The following is an 18398-nucleotide window of genomic DNA, read 5'->3' on the forward strand; positions in this document are numbered from 1 at the left end:
ATAGATTCCATGAGGAATCGAGGGAACTCTTCAAATGTGAAAGGTACACATATAGTGTTTTTTGTATTTTCTTTAACAAATCAAGCATTTACATTTAAAAAAGTGACATTTGATGAAGTGGAACTGCTGATGATGATCAGAATGGAACTCTTCAACGACGCATAATACACGCTGTCTTTTTAATTTCATTGTATGAAATCCAAAATCAACAATAATCGTTCTTTCACAGATTCACCAACCAAAAAAACCAACTTCATTGAAGTTGGTTTTTTTTCTTAAAAATTATTACATATATTTTTGTGGGTACTATTCTATTCACAGCTATTCGATAAAGAATAAATGTTTGGCATGGTAGGCAATGTTGAAGCAGCTAATAAAACCGGGTTAAAGTTTTAAACAATTTAATTGCAGAGTTTCTTGCCGGTCCCATATTGGGATACCCTCCAACATTTTAGGAAGGATTTAAATCTTCTCAGGTGTAGGGTTAGAGCCGGCGTAGCTTTTTTTGACGTTCATAAGCTCTTTGTAATATGCCTACTTGAAAAATAAACTACCTTTATCTTTAATTCTTATTGCGATATACTTAGTTATCTACGGTATCGCTGCCGGCGGTCATTGAGTTCCGAGGTTACGAGATGGTAAGGAACAACGTTGTTAACTATACTCTGGCACAGCCACTTTGTCAATAGAAAATTTAAAAACATGTAGGCGCAAGCGCAAATGATTGGCTTCTCATTGAAAATTTGAATTTGCGCCTTTTTGTACTGACAAGTTGAGTGTGTTTGAGTATATTTGTTCATTCTACCTGTTCTATACCAAAGTAAGGACGCTAAGCACGAAGAATTTCGTACATCGACCAGCTTGTTCCTATTTCTATCGCACGCGCGTAATTATATTGCTGTTCCGCCCGTGATGCCGGCATCAATGAAATTGTGCGAGCGGGACAGCAATATAATTACGTGCGTGCGATAGAGATAGAAACAGAGCGCTGGTGGCCTAGCGGTAAGAGCATGCGACTTGCAATCCGAAGGTCACGGGTTCAAACCCCGGCTCCACCAATGAGTTTTGAAACTTATGTACGACATATCATTTTATATTTACCAGTCGCTTTTCGGTGAAGGAAAACATCGTGAGGAAACCGGACTAATCCCAATAAGGCCTAGTTTACCCTTTGGGTTGGAAGGTCAGATGGCAGTCACTTTCGTGAAAACTAGTGCCTACGCCGATTCTCGGGATTAGTTGCCAAGCGGACCCCAGGCTCCCATGGGCCGTGGCAAAATGCCAGGACAACATGAGGAAGAAGAGATAGAGATAGAAACAGGCAGGTCAATGTACGCAATTCTCCGTGTTTAGCGTTCTTACTTTAGCTCAGAGTAGGATTATATTTTGCTGGGTGTACCTTTGTTGTGTTACATAAAGCATGGGATTCCAGAGTTATTTTATGAATACATTGATCATTCGTGACTAAGTATATAGGTAAATAGTCTATTAATAGAAATGCAGAATATATAATAGTATTATGTCCAGATTTCTCACTGGCCAACAAAACCGATGTTTGACAGCGAATCATGTTGTCCCTCTTTAACGTAAGAGTCGCATGATTCTCTTTCTCGCCCATTCGACTGTTATGCGACTGTTTTAATATTTATTTGGGAACATACCTTAGGACCCAATAATATATTGGCATGTTGACAATGATCTTCGTTGAGATTTATGTATTGTACTGTGACTAACAAAAAAAAGTTTTGTCACTAACCCTTTGGATACCACAGTCGAAATAAAATGCGCATTTAGAAAAATTACCAATTTATCAGAGGCAAGCAAATATTATAGGACATTATTACACAAATTGACTAAGTCCCACAGTAAGCTCAATAAGGCTTGTGTTGAGGGTACTTAACTTAGACAACGACATATATAATATATAAATATTTATAAATACTTAAATACATAGAAAACACGGATGGATATTTGTTCCTGAGTCATGGGTGTTTTCTATGTATTTAAGTATTTATAAATATTTATATATTATATATATCGTTGTCTAAGTACCCTCAACACAAGCCTTATTGAGCTTACTGTGGGACTTAGTCAATTTGTGTAATAATGTCCTATAATATTTATTTATTTATTTACACCCATGACTCGGGAACAAATATCCATGCTTATCACACGAATAATGCCCTTACCAGGATTTGAACCCAGGATTTGAAATATAGATGATGAGACCTAAAATTTATATGAGAAACGCGTGATTATGAGTCAAAATAACGCAAAGGTTGTAGGTGTTTCAACAAAGAGCAAATAGTACCTACATTTTTTGCTGAAACCTCCTTATAGTTATCTCATATACTTTTTTTTTTGTACAAATATATTTATGAAGAATACTTATGTGCGCTTTTGACTGTGGCATCCAAAGGGTCGGCCTCGCATTGATCCTTCTTAACTTTAGGTATCCTCCGCCGGCCAGCGTACATCCGAAGGTCGCACCAAGAAGAAGAGCTGGTACAGCTCCTTCTACCCGACCTACAAGAGTAAGTGTGAGGACTTCAAGCGGCTCTTCAAAGATCTGCCCGATGAGGAACGACTTATTGTTGGTAATTATTCCCTACATTTTGTTGGCTTTTGCTCTTCGCATGGACTTAAAAAGCACTAGGTATCTTCTGCTGGCCAGCTCATATCCGAAGGTCGCACCAAGAAGAAGAGCTGGTACAGCTCCTTCTACGGCTTCTACCCGACCTACAAGAGCAAGTGTGAGGACTTCAAGCGGCTCTTCAAAGATCTGCCCGATGAGGAACGACTTATTGTTGGTAATTATTTCCTACATTTTGTTGGCTTTTGCTCTACCCATGGACTTTAAACAATCTAGGTGTCATCTGCGGACCAAGAAAAGATCCAGCATAGCTCCTTCGGCTCTTGAAGGCTCTGTTGGACTAGGTACGACTTATTGTTGGTAAATATTTCATGTTTTTAGTTTGAATTTAACTATTTGCAAGGACTAGAGATACTTGGGTACTCTGCCGATCAGCGCACATCTGAAGGTCGCACCAAGAAAAAGAGCTGGTACAGCTCCTTCTACGGCTTCTACCCGACCTACAAGAGCAAGTGTGAGGACTTCAAGCGGCTCTTCAAAGATCTGCCCGATGAGGAACGACTTATTGTTGGTAATTATTTCCTACATTTTGTTGGCTTTTGCTCTACCCATGGACTTTAAACAATCTAGGTGTCATCTGCTGACCAAGAAAAGATCCAGCATAGCTCCTACGGCTCTTGAAGGCTCTGTTGGACTAGGTACGACTTATTGTTGGTAAATATTTCATGTTTTTAGTTTGAAATTAACTATTTGCAAGGACTAGAGATACTTTGGTACTCTGCCGATCAGCGCACATCTGAAGGTCGCACCAAGAAGAAGAGCTGGTACAGCTCCTTCTACCCGACCTACAAGAGCAAGTGTGAGAACTTCAAGCGGCTCTTCAAAGATCTGCCTGATGAGGAACGACTTATTGTTGGTAATTATTTCCTACATTTTGTTGGCTTTTGCTCTACCCATGGACTTTAAACAATCTAGGTGTCATCTGCGGACCAAGAAAAGATCCAGCATAGCTCCTTCGGCTCTTGAAGGCTCTGTTGGACTAGGTACGACTTATTGTTGGTAAATATTTCATGTTTTTAGTTTGAATTTAACTATTTGCAAGGACTAGAGATACTTTGGTACTCTGCCGATCAGCGCACATCTGAAGGTCGCACCAAGAAGAAGAGCTGGTACAGCTCCTTCTACCCGACCTACAAGAGCAAGTGTGAGAACTTCAAGCGGCTCTTCAAAATTCTGCTGAAGAGGAGCAAATTATTGTTGGTAATTATTTCCTACATTTCGTTGGCTTTTGCTGTGCGCGTGGTCTGAATTAGATTTTTAGATGGTCTGGCCTAGTTGCTAGTAGCCCTGCCTATGAAGCCCATGGTCCTTGGTTCAGATCCCGGTCAGGGCATTTATTTGTGTGATGAACACAAATATTTGTTCCTGAGTCATGGGTGTTGTATATTATATCAAAGATATATTGATTGAGTAAGATGCGTAAAATCTAAGATAATTCCGTGCATCGGATATGACTGGTAAACGAGATGGCGCTGTACAGCTCCATATTATATATATATATATATATATATATATATATATATATATATATATATATATATACATTTTGAGGTAACTCTGATTGTCAAAAGTTAACGTTTGACAATTCAGTGACCGAAAAACATATGGCGCAGCACAGCGCGATGTTAAACTAAGGCGCACGTTTTTTTCTTAGACTTTACCTCTCTATTACAATCACTTCTCTTTGATTATATATATGTAGTTATAGTTGTATGCGCCCCCACAACACATGCCTTATTGAGATATCTGTAAGGCTTAGTCAATTTGTGAAAAGATTTGTTTATAGTCTCTATTAAAAAGTAAAACTAAGTTCAACTAGTGCAAATATTTTGGAAAAAAAAATTAAAATAACAACCATAAAGAAAAATAGGCGACAAATCATGGACAAATCTTTAAAACAGAAAAACATACATACATGTTATTGTATAACTATTCGTTGTATTTTCACAGACTACTCGTGCGCGCTACAGAAGGACATCCTGGTCCACGGGCGGCTGTACGCGTCGCAGAACTACCTCTGCTTCCACGCCAGCATCTTCGGGTGGGAGACCAGCTTATCATTACGGTGGAAAGATGTCACTGCTATTACCAAGGAGCGAACAGCTCTGGTTAGTATTTTGCGTTTTTTGATGTATCTACTACAGACACGTGTACTTAACGCGACGTTAAAAAATAAGTACCATCTAAGTTTTTTGGCTTTGAATACCTAAATAAATAAATACGACGATAGACGTTTGACGTTTATTGAGGAATTGAGCAGTTTGAGAGAGAGTGGTCATGACCCTCGCTCCGGATCGTTCCTTATGCAAAGGTTGTCCGTCCCGGTTCAACGTGGCAACGCGGCAAGCGTGTTGGGCTCCTTTGCATCTGAAGGGACGCGGGGCGAATTTTGGTGATAGTTCTTGTGTTTGTTAGTTTTTCATTTAGGTTAAGATTTTTGTAACTCTGACAACGATATACATAATATACAAATGTTTAAATATATAGATAACATCCATGACTCAGGAACCATTTTAATAATTATTTGAAACTTACATCGGATTGCTAAGGTTGAAATTTTATTGTCATATGTGGTCGATAAATCGTACTACCTGGAAAAGGAATAATTGTTCGTATCGCATATCAAGGGATTCTGAATAAAATAATAATCGAAATTATAAGCTACGAACGAGCGTCTATACATAAAATGTCATTCAAATCCGTTCAGCTGTGCATATTAAGTAACAATTATTCCAACTTTCACATTATTGGATATCCTGGTCACGGCACCGTATTGTAACTGATATGATTCTTTTAATTGAATAACTTCTTCGCGTGATTTACTCAGAAGGTCCATCAGCCATAGCTGGCGAATACACCGCAAATTAGTCAAAATGGTTACAAACTTACCGTTGAAATGATTAATTGTCATAAGTAACATAACTATCGGTTTTGCCCAGGTGATACCAAACGCGATCCTCATCTGCACGGAAACTGAGAAGAATTTCCTGACATCATTCTCTGGCCGGGACAAATCGTATCTGATGCTGTTCAGGATCTGGCAAAACGCGCTCATGGGGCAACCTGTCAGTAGCCAGGAGATATGGCATTGGGTAAGTGGAATTATTTGTTTTGTGGGGTATCTCATTATACAATCTTTTATTTCAAATGAAATGTTTGTATGTATGTATATGTATGCCCACATGCAATAATATGGTACCATCGAGTTGATCTGATGATGGGCATAGGAGGTGGCCATAGGAAATCTGTGATAAAACAACGCAGCCTAATGTGTTTAGGTTTGTTAGAATAAGTATTAGTTGCCTGTTGACAGATAAGTATAGTCAGCGGCAAAAGCTTGTATCAAAAATGAAAATGTTGACAACTTATTATTTTACAACACTACGAGTATGGGGTCTTGTACGAGTTTTTAACCGACTTGTAAAGGAGGGCTTTCTCTTCCCAGAACCCACTCGATCGACTGTTTTTTTCTCTCTTTTATTTGTTATAAAGTCAGTATATGATGACGGGATCCATAAAATGATGGTATACCAGCCTTTTGTGAACATCGCAATTTTTTTGTTTAAGATTGTTTTTCAAATTAGGATTGTTTTAACTTTGTCAATCGAGATGGGATAAAAGTGGACTTTTTGTATGGATAATAGGCGGGTCCACACAAAGCGAGCATACGCGCGAGGAAATTTCCTCACGCACAAACCGGCCAGTGTAGACTTGCCTCGGCCGAGGAAATTGCCTCGCGCGTATGCTCGCTCTGTGTAGACCCGCCTAATTTAATTTCCTTTGCGTTATGGACATTACATTATTCAAATGTATAAAAAAACGTAACAATCCAGAAAAGTTTTAATGATTCTTAAAAAAAAAAATCTAAAATAGCAAATTCCGATCTACTAATTTTATAACTCAGTATTCTAAAAAATAAGAAGGAAGGTACGAGCCACGATGCAGTGGAGTTCCGAGTTCGTCTAGCTATACACAATTATTTAGTTTATCCTTATAAACTTTACACATGTAGATAAAACGACTTGGTAATGGGAAACATAATAGTAATCTAAAAACTAGTTTATTTTGATCGTATGATAAAATTGTATGAAACTCTTGTTGTAAAACAAATGATCTTTAAAAAAAGTTGTCAAAATCATGCTCGAAGCGATATTGTCCGTACATTAGCAGAGCCGTGTTGCTTTCTTTGGTTATGCCCTTTCTACACCTGTTATATTTATACCCGAAAAAAATATTAAATTGTAAATGCATGTATTAGTTTAATATGGTACCATCGAGTTGATCTGATGATGGGCATAGGAGGTGGCCATAGGAAATCTGTGATAAAACAACGCAGCCTAATGTGTTTAGGTTTGTTAGAATAAAAAAAAGATGTCAATTTTATCTATATGTTTTATTGTTTTCTTGTATTTACATTTAGATATTGTAAAAGATTTCCATATAAAGTGAAACTACTTTAGTATTTTACATTAGTGATTTTTTAACTAAAACATTATTTTTGTACAAAAGGGATAACCTCGAAAAATGGTCTGAGTAGAAGAAAATATAAGCATCCGGGCTCGTAGGTTACAAATGCGCTTTTATTGCAATTATACCGTCGAAGTCCATAATCTAAGTCCAACATGATTTTATCCTTTCGCCCAAATTTCTATTAAATTAACCCTTAAATGTTCAGTTTCATTGGTCGATAGGGCCCGTATGCGGGGTGCGGGAGATTTCCATAAAGCATGCCATTATTAGTTTATACCACCTTACCGCCTGCCCGCTTTAAATCGGCCAAGTTATCGACCAATGAAACTGAGCCATAAACGACAAGGTACCCACCATCGAAAAATGATTCCATTATTATATAAATTTAAAAGAAGTGCGATAAATTTGCACGTCATTGAGTTACCTACATAAATAAATACTTTCATGTAATACTCTGAATTGCTTTTAACTAACCATTCTTGTCTATCCGGTCGACACAACTTTATATTCCATATGAAATATATATGAATCTCAATGAATTTCTCTTCCAGCCCACTCAGAACGTTTAAAATGCGCATTCCAATAAAATACTACGATCTAAATATTAAAGTATCGAAAACAAGGTGGATATTATACGCGGAGCGCCTATAATGTGCATTATGGGGCACATGTACGCTGTGTCAAAGGAATTTCAATTTTAAGTACTGCAGTTAGGTTCCATATTTGATTGGCAGCACCGTGTCGCGTCGCTCGCCCGCGACTATTGGCCCTGTCATTGAAATGTAGGACTTAAATACTTTGTAGAAGGCTTAAATTAATTTGGTAAACTCTCACTCTAACCATATTACGTACAACTCATATGTCGAGGTGCGTCTGACTAGAGTTAAATGATTTTGAACCATATATACTGCTTTTACGTTCCATATTTTAATAGCAGTATCGCAACTGCTCCCGACTATTGGCTTTGCTGTGTAGATATGTTATGTAACTACTGTATAGAAGGTTCAAATTACTATAACTTTCCATTTTCATGCGAGTGGCATTACACATGCAAAGTTTCTACGTTTGAGGCCAGGGTTTTTGGACTCTGCTTTTTTCTTCACATGATAAGTCTCTTGCGAAATAATCTTTATCGCAATACAACATTGTACTTAATAGTTTCAGTTGAGGTAAAGCCTGACCAGTAATGTATGGAGCTGTACAGCGCCATCTCGTTTACCTGTCAAATTCGAAGCACGAAATTGTCTTACATTTTACGCATCTTACTCAAGCAATGTATCTTTGGTTATACAGGGTGACCTTAGCCATTGGACAAACCCTGAAATCCCACGTAGGGTTACTTCTCAGGAATGCTCTGAAGTTAACATTTTTTTTAATTAGAACAAAAGATAAAAAAATATTTTTTTCGGACAAAAGATATTTGCAATAATCGACAACAAAAAGAAACACACTGTGTTAATCATTGGCAGTGTTTTTGACAATTTTCTCGAAATATTTGATAATGATGACATTTTTCAAAAGTCAGAAGCTTATTAGTGTCATAATTAAAAAAGATAATCAAAAAGGTTGAAGAAGGTTCCATACTATTCTTTGAGGATATTACCTTATGAGCTACTAACACATACAGGCTGCTCCAAAGTAAAAATTGGTAATTTGTTAAATTCTTCGAAACCGCTACACCGGCTGTTATGATACTTTGTACACTGGTTCGAAATACCCTAATGCATATGTACATTTCGGCTTTGTCCAATATCTAGGGACACACTGTACGCATGAAAGTGTGTAAGTGCATGCCATCACCCTATTATTCGCTTAACCTCCAAAACCCTGAAGAGATCTATATTGTTTCTGACCCGATATCGCGTTGGAGGAAAGCGAGGGGTTTCATTTCAGAAAACCTTAACGGAAACTTTTGGTCGTGTACCTATGTTCTTGATAATAACGATAATAATATTACACTTTATTATACTTTAATATACTTATAATATAATATGGGTAATATGGGTATAATATGGGTGGGCGGCTGCGGGATAATCGGGCCTTCTCATTGGGGCCTGTTCACGCATTGATAAGTGTTTATTACGACTTCATGCATCTGGTACTTGCATTTAGTGTAACAAGAGGAATAAACACATGTGTAAACAGGCCGAAATGTGAAGGCCATCCGCACTTATCCGTATTGACCCGTAATAAATACCTAATTATCATAGGCTGGATTTTTCCTGGCAGTTTGGATTGACACTATGGACTTCCCATTTATCGACTTTCGATATTCTTATATCGATACAATGTGCACAACTTATTAAAAAAGATTAAAAGTAGATGTAAATAACACGCGATCTTATTGCTAAATAACTTTTGAGTAGTTGAAAATGGGAAATAGAATTATGCAATGAATTCAATGAAAGCTTAATAGTTTTACATTTAATTAGTTCAGTTCCGTGTTTTTTTTTTTTTTTTTTCAATTTCACCTTTGTTTTAGTGCTAATCAATACTCATACTCATACTTATTTATTGGTAAAATATACAATTTTACATGTCAGCAATAAAATACACAGTTGAAATTAAATTAAATTAAATTAAGAATTATTTACTTGATCTACATTCGATTAAAATAAAAGGATACAAATACAAATAAATAAAAATGACAAGTTAAAATTATTAAGTTACCTATTCGGATAAATTAAAATCATACATTAATATTCCATTAGTATAAAAAAAAATCTATATAAAGAAATATAGGGTTCCGTAGCCAAATGGCAAAAAACGGAACCCTTATAGATTCGTCATGTCCGTCTGTCTGTCCGATTCTGTCACAGCCACTTTTTTCCGAAACTATAAGAGCTGTACTGTTCAAACTTAGTAAGTGGATGTATTCTACGAACCGCATTAAGATTTTCACACAAAAATAGAAAAAAAACAATAAATTTTGGGGGTTCCCCATACTTAGATCTTTTTTCATCAAACCCATACGTGTGGGGTATCTATGGATAGGTCTTCAAAAATGATATTGAGGTTTCTAATATCATTTTTTTCTAAAATGAATAGTTTGCGCGAGAGACACTTCCAAAGTGGTAAAATGTGTGTCCCCCCCCCCCCCCCCCGTAACTTCTAAAATAACAGAATGAAAAATCTAAAAAAAATATATGATATACATTGCTATGTAAACTTCCACCGAAAATTGGTTTGAACGAGATCTAGTAAGTAGTTTTTTTTTAATACGTCATGAAATTTAAAAAAAAATTTTTTTTTCATCATACCCATACGTGTGGGGTATCTATGGATAGGTCTTCAAAAATGATATTAAGGTTTCTAATATCATTTTTTTCTAAACTGAATAGTTTGCGCGAGAGAACCTTCCAAAGTGAAAAAAAGTGTGTCCCCCCCCCCTGTAACTTCTAAAATAACAGAATGAAAAATCTAAAAAAAATATATAATATACATTACCATGCAAACTTCCACCGAAAATTGGTTTGAACGAGATCTAGTAAGTAGTTTTTTTTTAAAACGTCATAAAATTAAAAAAAAAAATTTTTTCATTAAACATATACGTGTGGGGTATCTATGAATAGGTCTTCAAAAATGATATTTAGGTTCCTAATATCATTTTTTTCTAAACTGAATAGTTTGCGCGAGAGACACTTCCAAAGTGGTAAAATGTGTGTCCAAAGTGGGAAAATGTTGAACAAGATCTAATAAGAAGATTTTTTTTAATACGTCTTAAATTGTACGGAACCCTTCATGCGCGAGTCCGACTCGCACTTGGCCGCTTTTTTTCTTATTATCTGCTTAAATTGCTTATTTTACAGTCAAATATCCATCAACTATTATAACTTTTTAATATTATGTGTTCTATACGGTATCGATATATGTGTATCGGAAGTCGATAAATGAGAACTTCCCATGACAGTACAAAAATGCCACAATAATTCCGGTCTCCGATTATTATATTCGCTGCGTTCAATAATACAAATCTATAGCGACCTTAAGGAAGTTGATTTGCTACCATAAAAAAGAAAAACATTGCGTAATTTCCCCCTAGTACGTACTTATTAATCCTGATAAAATTTTGTTCATTTGCCATTTTAACGTATAGTGTTTTAGTCGTATTGAGCAATTGGTACGTAGTGACTTTTTTTTCTTGTTTGAAATAAAATCAAATAGCCTTCTCCTATTTAAATAGCTCATTATATAAACGATCTCATATATGGCCCAATTTATTTAAAGTTGTACACTACACATCTTTCTTAAATTTGGGATTAATTTAATTTCTCAGATTTGGGAGAAAAAAAGTGTCCCAAAATTTCCATATATTATTCGTTCTTTCCATTCCGTTACCCTCGCATAAACTCTATGAAAAATGGTAACGAAATGGAAATAATATTTTTTTCCTATAAGAGCTCGTGATTTTAGGCAGAAATAACATAAGATTTTCAAAAAAAAGGTTAGTTAGTGACAATAGTATAGTAGTAGTGGTATTTATATCTATTTATATTATATATTGAATATTTATTTATTTTATTTATATATATATGTATGCATTATTTTATGGTTATTTTTCTATCTATGTATATTTGTATCAATGTGTATTCAAAACGTGCATTTCATTAATTTCAGTGATTGTACACTTCAGTTTGTGTTTGTCATTCATTCACCGTTACTTCTGTTTTACTCTTTTCCTCAAAGGTTAACTGGAAGAGATCCCATACAGGGATAAGTTCGCCTTTGTTGTATTTAATTTACTCTGTAACTGTGTTTTTCGTGTTTTTATTTCTATGTACAATAAAGTATATACATACATACATACAATAGTATGACGTCCCTAGCAACTTTCATATTTGCTTCATTGACTGTACAACTGTAAATTATGTAAATAAAATGGCCCATATTATAGTAGGTATTAGGTACGTGATCTTCGGGGATTATTCCACTGTTCAACAGGTACTGAATTATTGAAGAGTCGCGCGACGCTTGCGTCGCCATTGCTGTGTTCATTTTGTTTTACTTCGGTAGAAAAAAATATATCGATATAAACGCGAGGAAAAAGTGAGTTAGTGAAAAATGTTTAGATATGTGTTTTAAGATCACAAATAAGAAATAAATTTAGTGGAACAATGATTTCTAACGAGGATATAACGTTTCATTTGTGTGTGGTGGTCAAAAATCAAACCTCGGCTGTTATGTGTAGAGCAAAAATAATTTTAAATTTTGTTTTTTTCGGTGTACCAAAATAATAAATAGAGGTGTAGGATCAAAAATAATAAATTAATTAAAAAGTGTAGCAACCATTTCTATTGAGGCTTTCTCTTAAGTAAAAATAACGTATGATTTTTTTTTTTTGTAATGTTTCATGATCTTGGCCTTTTTTAAATTAGATTTTAATAAAAAGTACTGGTCATATCAATCTAGGCTTTTAGAAACAGCAATAAGTAATAATTCCATACCAAATTATTATGATATATCAAAACAGGAAAGCTAAAAAAAACAATCTAAACGTTTTCCTTATATAAAAGAAGAAACTCTCTTCAAAAACTCCAATGTTATGAACAATTTTTAATTAATTTGCCTCCTATTCGAGGCAAAGTCAAAATATAATACCTAAAGGTTATAAAACAATAAATATAAACAAACAAGAATACTTTGAAGTAACTAGTCAATGAGTTATAATTAGCTATTCGTTAACGTGCCAAGTGTCCTAAAAATACAAGCAAACTACTGTCAAATGTTCAGATCAACGTTAAAAGAGAAACAAGACGTGAAACGTAAATATTTAAACGAATTTAAATTGTATAAGAACATTAAATGGTTGTTTTTATTCAATACAGTGTAAGGGCGCCCGTTAACAGGCGCGGTTGCACGGAGCGGGTGAGCGAGTTAACGAAAAATAGTATGAGCACCGCTAACTGGCGCGGACGCGTGCGACGGATTTTACCTACAAAGGCACCCGCGTGCGTGCGCCCGCTCCGTGCACCCGCGCCAGCTAGCGGACGCCAGATCTATAGATAAACAATAACCTAACCTTATCCAACTATCGAATCTCACATGCCGGGTGCACCGTCGTCGCTTTGCGATTTAAATGTTTTAATATGATCTCAAGGGATTATTATAGTAAAAATCTAATAATAAGGTTTCAAATAAAATAAAAACTTACCCGGGTAAGTTGTTGTTTTCTTCATAATATATTGCCTACTTTTATAAAACCAAATGAAAATCACTGACAAAATTCTACGTCCATACCACCAAAATTGTCCTTTACAAGTCGGTAGAGAGAAATAACTTACCTTTGGTTTTTTCTGCCTGCACTTTATTATGATATAAGAAGCGACAAATCGCCTAAGGGCATCCGCTAGTGAAAAATAGTACGAGCAACGCTAACTGGGTCGGACGCGTGCGACGGATTTTACCTACAATGGCATCCGCGTGCGTGCACCCGCGCCAACTAGCGGATGCTCTAAGTACGGTACGCTAAGGTTGGATGAAACCGACCGACTTTAACCAACTGTACAAGTACTAGCACATTGTAAATTAGTGTTAACAAACGAGTAATTATCAACTCCGGTTGCCCGTCAGATCTATTGCAGTGTTTTGACGTTTTGCATTGCGTTTGCTGTAATGCAAGTATGTAGTAATCTTTTTTTTTGTATCTGTTGTGTTTTTTAACCTGTCTTTGGTATCTAATGTATTTTACCCAAACAAACACTTTGCAGTGGTGTTAAAAATAACACATTGCAGGATTGAAATAACATAAAATTGTCTGACGACCGGTCTGGCCTAGTAGTGACCCTGCCTATGAAGCTGATGGTCCCGGGTTCAAATCCTGGTAAGAGCATATATTTGTGTGATGAACACGGATATTTGTTTCTGAGTTTTCTATGTATTTAAGTATTTATAATTATATATTATATTTATCGTTGTCTAGGTACCTATTACAACACAAGCCTCATTGAGCTTACTGTGGAACTTAGTCAATTTGTGTAATAATGTCCTATAATATTTATTTATTATTTATAATTATGTACCTACTGTACAAGTCTTGTGAATTTAATTTCCAGCTGAGTGAAACGACAAATATTTTAAATCAGTCGATGTCAGCCTTACTGCCTCACCGTAATATGTTGTCACACGAAACCCTGAATTTGTATAGCTGGCGGAAATTTAATTGGTGAACTTTAATTTCATATTTTACCACTTAGAATTTAAACAGTGTTTTGTCTGAATAACTGGATCAATCACCAAATTAACTTGACTTATTTGACAGGTCCACAAGTGTTACGGTGAAGAGCTAGGCTTCAACTCCGACGACGAGGGATATTCGCGAGACTTGCCCGATCCAGCGACTTTGCCTGAGATAGTCGACCCGCCCGACACCGCCTCTGAGGTAAGACCTTATTCCCACACCGTGAAGCAAAAAATATTACTTTAAAAAAAAAGTTTCTTTACAAGATTTTTATTAAAATTATATATATGAATATATATGGATGGTATTGTATTTATATGGACCGCAATATGAACCGTGATTACAGTTTGTATTATAACCGTAAATTATTCAAAACTGTTATTGGGTTTATAGTATCTAACGAGTGATAACAAAAAATGATGATTGTTTTAGAGGTGTAAAAAAATACTCATATAACTTTTTACGATATTTTATTATTATTAGGCAATATATACATTAATTGATCTTAGAATAGGGCCCGTTATAAGCTTTTTAACGTAGTTTCGATATAAAGTTCGAATAAGATCTTTGGACACCGTTTTTGTCCATTTTCGGAACGCAAGTCTTAAGTATTTTTATTAGCTGGGCACAATTTTCAGCTCTCCAATTATGTTTATACTCTTAACTACTCGGATATCGGACTTTCTTCCTTACAAATGGTATGTTATTGGAGTCCAAGAATTGTAATGTATGTCCGCTCAAACTTGTCCATAATACTTGTGTTTGATATTGCCTGGTATTGTAGAATTATTGCTAGTATAGTATCAATCATTTCCAGGTATATCAGTTCTGCTAAAACGAAAATCACGTTCATCATCCAAACTGAATGATTTTCCTTTGTAATTTCGAGTCACTGAGACATAATGATCGATTTTTACTAATCAGTGTATTTCGGGGCTCTTAACTTCTAGCAGCGTTCCAGACCTATCTTTTAATGGCCGACAAATCTACGGTTTGGAACACTTAAACATTTTGGCGGCATCTCTTTGGCTCGTGGAATTCATATAATTAAATGTACTTTGGAGTCAATTCAGGGTTGCATTGGTTATTATCTTCGCTGGACAGCCACTACCATTTTTGCGATATATAGTCAAGGATAGATAAATAAATAAATATTTGGAAACAATTTTATACATATCGACTTAGTTGATTTAAACCAATACGATTTTCGTTCATAGTTTTAAAACGAATACGGGATCGCATAAAGTTACGTTTATCATATGATTTAGATTTAGATTTATTTATTACACAACATACGATTGCATTACAAATTACATTCATGACAATTTATATGAATCTATATTGTGATTGTCAAAAATAAATTCTAATAATGACAAAAAATAACATCATAATCCAGATAGCAACAATTAATAAATGGCCGTGGTCACAGGCAGACACGTCACGTACGCTCGTGGTCACAGGCAGACACGTCACGTACGCTCGTGGTCACAGGCAGGCACGTCACGTTCGAAACGTCAGGCCATATAATAAATGTAAGTTTACGCGATTAAGTCCTGTATTCGTTTTAAAACTATATCGACTTAGCCCCAAACTCAGCAAAACTTGTACTATGGGTACCAGGCGACGATATACATACTTAGAAAACACCCGTGACTCGGAAAAAATACCCGTGCTCATTACACAAATAAATGTCCTTACCGGGACCATACCATTCGAACCCGGGACCATCGGCTTCATAGGCAGAGTCACTACCCACTATGGATGCAAGAATTCTATATATAGTAGAAACTGGTACATTTCTGTACTAAAATGACCCACTGTATCCTTTTTCACATGTTTAAGTTAGAATTTTAAAAATGTACAACACGTTTTCGCAGTGTTTCTTGTTTCGACTCCATTCTAACAAAAACAAATGTTTGAATAAATAAAACAATTGAAATTCAAGAATGCCAAAAGAACTAGCAACAAGTTTATGAACAGCATTGTTTGTTTATGTAGATAGTTTTGTTATAAGTATACATAATCATTCTCATTTTTATGTTATCACCCGTTACTACGCAAATATGACAAATGCATTTTTTAAACACCTGCTATTCCAAGTAAATATATACACACCATAGATTGCAAACTTTTTAACATCTTAAGCAAAACCATCCTTATTTTCAACAAATTAAAGTTCAAAATCAATTTAAACTCACAAATGAATCTGTAAACCTGTCTATTTTTTTCTAATCACACGACAAAGACGTATTGTTATCGACTTATCGATAGCGGGTGATATGATAGCGCTAACCGGTAGATAGCTACCGCGGGCTGTGTGTGAATGACGTGTCATAGTGTGTGTTTCTATAGTGATCATTATTTGCATGGATGTGAAATGACGCTTATAGGGAAGTCTAAGAAATTTGTAAGTACAGATGCGGATTCTACGATTTTTACATTAAGAGAAATGGAATTTCACTTTTTTTAGGGTTCCGTAGTCAACTAGGAACCCTTATAGTTTCGCTATGTCCGTCTGTCTGTCCGAGGCTTTGCTCCGTGGTCGTTAGTGCTAGAAAGTTGAAATTTGGCATGGATATATAAATCAATAAAACCGACAAAGTCGTACAATAAAATCTAAACAAATAATTTTTTTTAGGGTACCTTCCCTACACGTAAAGTGGGGGTGAATTTTTTTTCGCTTCAACCCTAGAGTGTGGGGTATCGTTGGAAAGGTCTTTCAAAACTAATAGGGGTTTTCAAGAAAAAATTTTTGATAAAGCGAATATATTCGGAGATAATCGCTCCGAAAGAAAAAAAAAAATGTGTCCCCCCCCCCTGTAACTTTTGAACCATAGGTCCAAAAAATATGAAAAAAAAAAATCGTGGAAGTAGAGCTTAAGAAAGACATTAAATGAAAACTATAGCGGACATGATCAGTTTAGCTGTTTTTGAGTTATCGCAAAAAGTTTTCCCTTCATAGTAAAGACTTTAATTAGGTACTGATTATGCAAATTTGCCTATTTGTTAAACTCGGGTGAAAGATACCGTTTCATCCCTTGGTTAACAATTTACTATACTTTAAGCTCCAGTTTAGCTTATTGTGACGGAAGAGTAACTACGGAACCCTAAACTGAGCGTGGCCCGACATGCTCTTGGCCGGTTTTTTATATTTATTTTGCGGATTGGCAAAGTAATGTTTTTTTGTGTTTTTTATATGGACTTACGCGATTTAACGTCTGATTCTATTAATCCCTTCTTTTTAGAAGATGTTTTTTTTTAGTTTAGTTTATTTCACAAATCACAATATACAATGTACCTATAATTAAAGTTTCGCCAAACTGTAAAACAGTTTGTTGGCGAAACCCGCCGCCGATTGTGTCCCGCCGAGTTTCTTGCCGGTCCCATATTGGGATTTAAATCTTCTCGGGTCAGAGGTGTAAGGTTAGAGCCGGTGTAGCTTTATTTGACGTTCATAAGCGCATTGTAATATGCCTACTTGAATAATAAACTATCTTTATATTTATATGAAATATTTAGTAGGCTTTGCTTTGATTGACTGAATATTTTTTGCGTCTTGAACACATACAAAATAATATAACGCCAGTGGTATATCACTCAAATGTTCGGGCTCGCTCGGCTTGCGGCTCGGAGCAGTAATATAGTCAAAGCCTTCCAAGCGAGAAAAAGACCGTGTAATGTCTTCCAGGTCGACAAACTTATAAATATGACGACCTGTCTGACCTAGTGGGTAGTGACCCTGCCTATGAAGCCGATGGTCCCGGGTTCAAATCCTAGTAAGGGCTTTTATTGGTGTGATGAGCATTGATATTTGTTCCTGAGTCATGGGTGTTTTCTATGTATTTAAGTTTTTATATGTTATATGTATCGTTGTCTAAATACCCACAACACGAGACTTATTGAGCTTACTGTAATAATATATGTAATCGTATGTGTCAATGTGTGAAAGAATGTCCTATAATATTTATTTTTAAAAATCATCACCTGAGTTGATTCTTCTGAAGTTAGGAGGTCGAACCATACTGTTCTACCTAAGGGATGGCCAAGGGTAGGGCCCCTAGGATTTACATATAGCATATAGGGTGGCCGAGGGGCTTA

At 35.7% G+C, this 18398-nt stretch overlaps 1 protein-coding gene across 3 annotated transcripts in view; it reads left to right on the plus strand.

Annotated features, from left to right (window-relative positions):
- Positions 1-18398, plus strand: part of LOC133522601 (protein Aster-B-like) — a 58460-nt gene that overhangs the window by 18998 nt on the left and 21064 nt on the right. The window contains exons 5-8 of one of the 3 annotated variants that reach the window (XM_061857960.1): positions 2453-2597; positions 4604-4761; positions 5593-5745; positions 14382-14501. In XM_061857960.1, coding sequence (XP_061713944.1) covers positions 2453-2597; positions 4604-4761; positions 5593-5745; positions 14382-14501 — 576 coding nt within the window. Of the gene's footprint in view, positions 1-2452; positions 2598-3077; positions 3165-4603; positions 4762-5592; positions 5746-14381; positions 14502-18398 lie in introns of those variants that run through there. The other 2 variants (XM_061857961.1, XM_061857962.1) reach the window with 2 other exon arrangements.

The sequence above is a fragment of the Cydia pomonella genome, chromosome 11 (assembly GCF_033807575.1).
Source record: "Cydia pomonella isolate Wapato2018A chromosome 11, ilCydPomo1, whole genome shotgun sequence".
In the NCBI taxonomy this organism is placed as follows: Eukaryota; Metazoa; Arthropoda; class Insecta; order Lepidoptera; family Tortricidae; genus Cydia; species Cydia pomonella.